At 34.5% G+C, this 8,864-nt stretch overlaps 1 protein-coding gene across 1 annotated transcript; it reads left to right on the plus strand.

Moving 5' to 3' along the window:
• Window positions 1–6,673: 6,673 nt before the first annotated feature.
• On the plus strand, window positions 6,674–8,403 carry LOC131805665 (uncharacterized). Its single transcript, XM_059129151.1, has 5 exons — window positions 6,674–7,355; window positions 7,428–7,549; window positions 7,607–7,747; window positions 7,807–8,019; window positions 8,091–8,403. The coding sequence occupies exons 1-5, from the start codon at window positions 7,052–7,054 to the stop codon at window positions 8,391–8,393; spliced, it is 1,083 nt and encodes a 360-aa protein (XP_058985134.1). The 5' UTR covers window positions 6,674–7,051; the 3' UTR covers window positions 8,394–8,403.
• Window positions 8,404–8,864: the final 461 nt, after the last annotated feature.

The following is an 8,864-nucleotide window of genomic DNA, read 5'->3' on the forward strand; positions in this document are numbered from 1 at the left end:
AATTAAAATCATATGGTATCGTACCTCCACCTTGAATTTATTGTACCATGATCACATTTATCCACGAAATCGTCTCAAATTTGGTATTTAAGAAGATTTGGTAGTCGACAATCCTTGAACTATAAAATTGTCAATAGAGGTTTTCGTTTTGGTATGGACTCCATATAACGGTCTTACCCACTTTATGTTTTTTTTTTTTTTGAAAAGTTTAACAGTATTACCCTAATGGTCTTACTGCTACAGGGTGAGATGAAAAAACTGCAACCAACTTAAGACTGCTGTCATTTCAAAGCCACTCGTCCGACAGCTATTAAACTATGTGACAACTCATTATATTGTTTGAAAGGGTACAAAAGCATTTTGATGAGAATTTTGCAGAAAAAGGGTTTTTTTCGTGATGGAATTCAAGCTTGATAGTGTGATTTCTTTATATTTGGCTGGAAAACCACAAATGGCTATTGTTGGAGCACTCTAGCATTTACCGTGATACTGGTAGCGTAGCCCGACGTGAAGTAAGTGGACGGAAGGAAACAGCAATGGTTCGAAAGTAAAGAAGCGACTTGATCGATACCAGCGTCGCAGTGGCCGAAAAATGGCTCGTGTGCTGAGCATATCGCAATATTCCATTTGGCAAATATTAAAAAATGAGCTCAGTGAAATTCCAAAGAGTGCAAGAACTTACACCGCAACAGAAAGAAAATAGACTCAAAAGAGCTAAAGTGTTGCTTCGCTTGACCGAAAGTTGTGAACTGCCGAATTTGGTTTTCTCCGATGAATAAACATTCGCTGTCTAGCAGTTTGTAAACAAACAAAATGATCGTGATTACTTGCCAAAGAGGTCAGCTGAAAATGTGCCTTCGGTTGGCCACCATAGAACCGGCCATGGTGATGGTGTGGGACGCCATAACAGCCGATGATCGCTTTCCGCTCATATTAATCGACCGTGGCATCAGAATAAATGCTGAATGTTATCGCGAAAATATTCTGGAGGGTGTATTAAAGCCTTGGGCACGCAAACATTTTGGCCGCACACCTGGGACATTCCAACAGGACTCAGTACGCGCCACCCAAGAATGGTTACAAAATGATGTTCCTAACTTCATTTCCAGCGCACAATGGCCATCAAAATCTCCGGATACCAATCCGTTGGACTATTGTGTCTGGAGTATTTTGGAAAGCAAGGTTGGCACTAAAAAATACCAAAGTGTCGATCACCTCAAGCAAGCGATTCGCCGGGAATGGGCCAAAATATCGCAGAGCAACATTCGAGCAGCGTGTGACGGTTTCATTGGCCGTTTGAAGGTCATAATTCGTGCCAAAGGTGACTAATTCGAATAAATCTAAACTCATTCTAAAGTTTGATGCTATTTCCGACTCTTTTGCTTTCATTCACTTAAATTTAAAAAAAATGTAAAAATTATGACGTTTGAATTTGTTGCAGTTTTTTATTTCTCACCCTGTATTTGTTGTTTAAAGTGGAAGACGTTTGAATTCTGAAACTTTTATTTAAACATGTTTTCTTTACCCAATGGTGAAAATGATAATTAAAATACATGCATGGTACAATGATATCAAGGTAGGGCTATGAAACCACACGATTTTAATTTTTTTATTTTCTTGGATTAATATGTCATCTTTATTTGTTTATGTATGTGTTTTATTTTCAATAACAATAAAATTGTTCAGAAAACATTCAAATTCGGGTGTTTTCAAAATGTTTATTTCAACGTATGCATCGACAAAATCTAGAGTTTGTGTAGCGAAATAATCCTTTAGAGATATATAGTACATGATTTTGAAAAGAAGTGTTGACCTTTCATTCAGTTATCGCGGATTTCAATTATTTATTCAAAATAAATGCAACAAGTTGTTTGATTTTTTATTGTTTTGATACTAATTCTGACATTACAAGCCAAACAGGTAAACCTCTATACTTGCAATTTTTTCAAAGTTGGCCTACCTTCTCTTCATTGTACCATGCATGCATGTTACTTTCAATGCACTCTTTGCTTGGCTGTTTCGATTTTGAATGTACTTTTGAAAGTGACTACCTTGTAATTATAACGATTTTAGTCTCCTCACCACAATATGTCCACATTTTTAACTTTCTTGCTGTTTTTTACAATACACATTTTTCAGTTTTCAGATTCAATAGCCGTATACTATGAAGTTTATATAAATTCGTTTTAAATAAATTAACACAATTTACTTTTGTTTTACAAATTGTTGTTACAAATTCATTTGTCTTTAAATCAACTGCGCAGATAGTTGAAGTCTTTCACAATATTAAATATAATAATTACATCTGGATCCCGCCTAATAAAGCACATTGGGAAATCAAAGCGATGGCCTACCCTGCTACTTTCTTCTTTTATTATTGTATTTAATTGGTCTTTTGCATGGCAATTAAACGTAAATATGTCGTATGTCTTGTTATAAAGAAATACATTTTTTAATTTGAGCATTTCACAAAACTGGACATGTGTGAAGCCGACAGACACATGATTAGTTTTAATAAGCTAATTAACGACAAATTTGCGTTGTGTGACCATTTATTTTAGTTGAAAAACAAACAATTCCTAGGACATGACTATAATTTTAACACACTTTAGAAGTTTCAGGAAATTAATTTTTAGTTCATTCATGTCTACCGACACATGTGCGGACGAAAGATTACCGAAGAGCATCTTCACACCATCTTGCGTTACCAAATGTATTGGTATATGTGAAATGTGAAGAGAATCGAATGCATTTTTCGCATTTTATGAGATTCATAATTAATCAAAATTTTAACGCGTTGTGGAGGAGGTACCAGAAGTAGTGGTCCTTTATATCCGTTCGTCATACTATTTCTTGTGTTAATAAAAATATTAGTATGGGGGAAATTTGAAAAGAATCGGAAGTTTATTATCCCAGAAAGAGTAGGGTGGTATCTACTATCTAGACCTTGTGTAGATAAATATATCGCAAACTATTGGATGATCCTTTCCTTTTCCATAATGTGAATTGAAAATTTTGATCTTATGTGGGGGAGGTACCAGCAGCTGTGGACCGATGTTGCCAATCTCCAAACTCAATCTAAATTTTGTAAAAATATTACGTTGCACCAACTTTGGACAAACACTAATAAAAAACACACTAATAAATTGTGTTTTCGAAGAATATGTTCCGCTCGAATATTAGAGCTTGCCACTTATAGTTACTTTCCAAATGATGGAGTTTATCAAAACTTCGTCCCAGTCGAACTAACCTGCTTTCTTAAAAATTCTCAAGTACGAAAACACAACAATATAATTTATGGAGACTTTGCAGAACACTTTGAGATGTTAGTGACTAAATGACGAACTCAAGATAGGATTTATAAATTGGTTCAGTAAACTTCAAATAAATTAAAAAAAAAAATTACACCGAGGTAAAATTGTACTTATATTTTCATCCCATTTGTAACAATAGTTTGGTCGTTAGTTTTAGAAAATTTCACGTTTTGGGAAAGTCTTCTAAGTGGAGTCGAAATGCTTATATTTGGTATGGGCTATTTAGTGTAGAGCTCGAAGAAAATAGCTTTCCTGTTTTTGATGCGTTTTTTCACATCTGTAACTTTGATATTTGTTAACTGATTTAAAAAAGGTAAAAGGTCCATTTACCGTTATAAAATCAATTTTCGAAGTGACACAGAAAAACCAAAGGCATATTCGTTATCAGTGGCCTCCCACAAAACCACAATTGGAACATTAGAACAAGTTTGTATTTTTGCCTTCGCACAGTGTTATGATGTTAATTGTGTCGATTAAAAACAAAGAAATTTTTAATCTCAAAACTTTTCAAGTGAGTGTTACTTTACATTTATCCAAAATGATTTTACTTTTATTCCGTAAACATCAATCATCAAATGAGTCCTGCTAAAATCAAACTTTAATAACAAACAAAACGTGTGAAGATCACTAACTAAACACCGCGCCATATACCACAGAAATATACCCACGAAATGTCGCTCGGTATCCGAAATTAACATACAAACACGTCTCCCATATGATAAATGTAGTTGTGGCTATTAACACGCTGTGATAATTCAATTCAAGCTGTCACATGTACAAGCAGAGATATTTAACGTGCGCTTATTTTCAGCGCACTTTTATTATCATTAAGTCCGGCAAGTATTTATTTCAGCAACGCTGAACGTCGACGACATGACCGACAAATAGCACAAATCACACATTGTTGAGATCTACTATGACGAATGCATTTACTCTCACTCTCAGAGTGAATAATAATAAAAGCAATGGTTACAGTCGCTTGAAAAAAAAGTGATATAAATTTGGTTAGATCATATATTTATGTTTCATCCGATTATGACCGTAATATCCATTTCATATGCAAAATATAACATACTCAACCGGTTCCAATTAAATTTTGCACCAACCATGCTATATTTGTCCGATTTAGATGCATTTTGAGGCATACGATTCAGTTCTGTCTAGAATAAAATCTATCAAGTTTGAACCAAATCGTTTTAAAACAAGTTAAAAAGCAGTAAGTTCGGTCGGGCCGAACTTTGAATACCCTCTACCTTTTGGAACGAATTTGGACATTTTCAAAAAATAACCTGGACCTGCATAGACAATTTTCTGTCACAGACTGTAGTTCCCAATATGAACTCTAAATACATAATTTGAAACTACTCCGGTGAGTAATGACGCTAAAATCATCCAAATACCGAATATAGAGGGGTTCCATTATATGGGGGCTATATGAAGACGTGGACCTGCGCAGACAATTTTCAGTCATAGGCTGTAGTATCCATTTCGAACTTCAACTACCAAATTTGAAACAATTCAGTTGAATAATGTCGCTAAAATCATCAAAATACCGAATATAGGGACGTACCGTTATATGGGGGCTATACGAAGACGTGGACCTGTACAAACAATTTTCTGTCTTAGGCTGTAGTATCCGTTTCAAACTTCAAATACCAAAATTTCAAAATACCGGATATCGGGAGGTACCATTATATGGGGGCTATATGAAAACATGGACCTACATGGCCCTTTTACGAACTTAACTGCCTACTGGCAAAATAAACATGTGTGCAAAATGTAAACGTTCTATCTCAATTCGTTCGAAAGATACAACAGACAGATGGACAGAGAGACGGGCATCGCTAAATCGCTGAAGAAAAATATATTTTTTTTTGGGTCTGACATGAGTATTTCAAGGAGTTACAAACGGAATGACAAAGTTAATGACAAAGTTAATCCTCCATAGTATAGTAGTATATGTAGTCGGGCCGATCGACTTTTATTCTCTCCCTACTGATTTTATTTATCAAAATAAGAAATAAACGATTACTTTTTATCTATTGTTTTATACCTTCACCAAAGTCTATATATTCTTGATCAGCTTAAAATTCTATTTCAATTAAGCGATGTCTGTCCGTGCGTGTCAGTCTGTATAAATCACTTTAAAAATGTAGATTGATAAAATGTTCTGCAAGGCTTTTGTCATTGAAAATGGGCTATATAAGTCCAGGTGTTGGTATCGGCCTCATATATGTGTATGTGGCTATTATCAGCCCAAATTGAGTGAATTTTGGGGCGTACGTTTCCACTTTGTGGAACTCGTCTCCGATACATATTTTCTTAATATAATCCTTCTCGAATTGATATCATGCACTCTATAGCAATGTTATTTGGTATATTAGATTAAAATGTCTCCGTCAAATTTAGTGAAAATGGATTCAGAATTGGATATGTCTGCCATATATAAGTTCCATCTGAAACCAAACTATAATTGCTCTAAAGCCAAATGTTAATAGGTGGTATGATCTCATTCAAATAAATTCTTTTGTTACAGGAGCTGTACTAAATATGCATAGTGGTGTAGGGTATCATATATTCGGCCCCACCCGACTTTTGACTTTTCCTTACTGGTTTAAATTGTTAATTGCAACGAGAACAAATTTGACAAAAATATTGCCACTCATAGATGCACAAATGACATTGAAATGAAGAAGCCATACATAGACATTCTGCGCAAAAATTGATTTATTGAAAATTTTGTTTTTGTTTGCCAACGAGGAATATGAGATATAGTGTTGTATGTGTAGAAACTACCAAAGTGAAAAGTTTTCTCATTGAAACAACGTTATATCAGATATCTAATCAGTTATATCATAGACAAATAAAGGTATAAACTAAAAAGTTTAAAATTTTTCCCTTCCGGCAGATGTCACTATTGTTGATCTTGGGCCAGCCAAGTCACTCAGGGCTAGTGAAGTCACTCGACTTCGAAAACAATTTATTCATTTTTCTGCTATTTAAGTACTATATTTTTATATTTCACGACATATTTCGATAATGTAAAAGTAAACAAAGTCGATGTTTCGTTTTTAATTGATAAATAATAAAGAATCATAGAAATGTTTAATATTTTGTATTTTGAGAGAATTGAGTGAGTCTACTGAACCTCTCTCACAGCATGAACGACATCTATTGAAGCACTTTTTTAAGAAATAACAGATGAGACAACTTTTTAGTCTATACCTAATTTGTCTATGGTTATATATTAATCCGTCGGAGTTAAAACATCACTCTTTTCGACGCTTTTCTCAATCCCTTTTAATTCCCTACAAACAACTATCACCTTTCATCTCTCTCAACTTTTATTCCTCCTACACTGAGGGAAAAATCCCGTTGCGAAATCAAGCACGTATGTTGTCATTTTCGCAACGACCCGTTGTTATATTTTTCAACAACGGCTGTTGGTGAATTGTGCACGAACGTGCTCAAATTGACACCGAGACGTGGTCAACTTTCGGTACCAACAACAGCCGTGCTTAATTTGTCCATTTGTAATATTGGTAATTGCAGCCGATTACACACGAGTAAAAAATGACAACGGTGGTGCATGATTCACACACGGTCGTTGTCAATATGACACCGGTCGTGTATGAATTATGCACCACCACCTGCATAATGATGCACCACCGTTGTTACTTTGTACACCGACGTGCATGAATCGTACACGATCGTTGCCATTTTAGCAACTACCGTGTATGAATCATGCACCACCGTTGTCATTTTTTTTACTCGTGTGCAATCGGCTGCATATTTACCATTTTTTCCGTGTTATTGAAAGAGAAAGGACGCATTGTGCAAAAAATTTATTGAAAATGAATAATAATTCGCAAGATCCTCAAAATATCATTGGTGAGTTGTTAGAAATCGATGGCAATATTGTTGTGGTTCGCGATACAAACCATTGCAGCAGTCAAGATGCGGAAAACAATGAGGACGATTATATGTTAAGGGAGTTCTTAAAAGGAATAAATATGGAGTCGCTTTTTGAACAATTAAAAGGTAAGTAAATAAAAATGAATTTTTCAGTTAATCAGTGTAATTAACAAAGAATTTTCTTTTTTGTTCTTTTAGCATCACATGTAACATTTCGCAGCTTGCAGTACTTGAAAAAAGAAGATTTAAAGGAAGCAGTGCCACCATTGGGACTGCGTGTTGAATTCAGAGAAAAGCTCTTTGCTTGGAAAAAACGAAAGGTACGTATTATTTGTTTTACAGAGTTGAACTCAGTATTAATATTGTCATAACAATAGCTCGGGATTGATGACGAAACTATGTCAGTTCCATCTAAAATAGGTGAATGGTGGAAACGCAACGAGACACCTGCAAGTACTCCTGGTACTCCCGACACTACAGGTTCGAACTGCTCAAAAGCCAAAGGAATTTTGTCAGAGGTAAGGTAAGAGTAATATTTGTGTAAGCATAGTTAATGTAGTTTTTTTATTTAATATAGGATCTAACGGAATTGTTAACACATACCTCGAAGGGGAAACTAGCGCTTGAATGTAGTAGCGTTAATAAGAAATTAAGTGACGAGCAAAGAGATGATATAATTAATATAATTATTGAAGATATTTTAACCAACAATGTTACTCTTTACACTCAAGACTATATGCGCATATTGGATGAAATTTGTTCCGTTTTTCCTCTTGAAAACGAAATGAGGGTAAGATTAACAATATAAACAACGTATCTGATTATGTAGTTTCTTAACTTATAATATGTCTTTATTTTTAGGATTATTATTACATTTCAAGAAAAGGAAAGAACAACGCAAGCGGAAAACTTTATGCCAAGTATAGAAACAAGAAGTCCAAAAGAATAAAGCTTTTGATTTCCGAGCCTAGCACAAGCAAAGCAGCAACTCACACATCTCCTAATTTTTGTAACAAAGATGTTCCCGAAATTGATGAATCAGTTGAAAATTCATTGAAAGCTTCCTTACTAAGAGAATGTAATGATTGGGGATCGATCTGCGAAAAATGGAAAAGATCTTTTAACATACGGCAACGGTATACCGTTTTTTTTCACGCAGGATGATGACAATGGACCGAAATGTCAACGAATGCGGTAGTTACCATTTTAATTGCAACTACACATCCTCTAAACCTTCTAGGCATCTTTGTAGAAGTGTCAGAATTTAATTTTTTCTTCTTTAATTTATAATAAAAAAATAACCCACGATTTAATTGCTTAACCAAATTCTATATTAATTTAAAACCATTTGCTTGACAGACCCTTTCGTTGAACCTTTTCAATTGATAGTACATTCTGTATAACAACAATATTATTTCTGCAAAATTGTGACTTGAAGTTAGAGTCCTCTTTTAAAACGTCGGACTTATGGCTCCAGAGGGTACACAAACAATCATGAATTTCGGCTAGGCAGATTTTTTCTACTAGCACATTTAGGATTTTCGTTTCTCCAATATTTCACCATTCTGAGTGGATTTTTTTAATTATAAAAATATTAATTTATTCAAATTCAAAATTTTGTTCACTTTTCGAAAT

This window comes from Musca domestica, unplaced genomic scaffold, assembly GCF_030504385.1.
Source record: "Musca domestica strain aabys unplaced genomic scaffold, Musca_domestica.polishedcontigs.V.1.1 6, whole genome shotgun sequence".
NCBI lineage: Eukaryota > Metazoa > Arthropoda > Insecta > Diptera > Muscidae > Musca > Musca domestica.

Coding starts and splice junctions, on each gene's coding strand:
- LOC131805665 (XM_059129151.1), top strand. CDS start 7,052: ATGAATCATGCACCACCGTTGTCATTTTTTTTACTCGTGTGCAATCGG. Junction 7,356..7,427: donor GCTTTTTGAACAATTAAAAG/GTAAGTAAATAA, acceptor TTGTTCTTTTAG/CATCACATGTAACATTTCGC. Junction 8,020..8,090: donor CTCTTGAAAACGAAATGAGG/GTAAGATTAACA, acceptor CTTTATTTTTAG/GATTATTATTACATTTCAAG.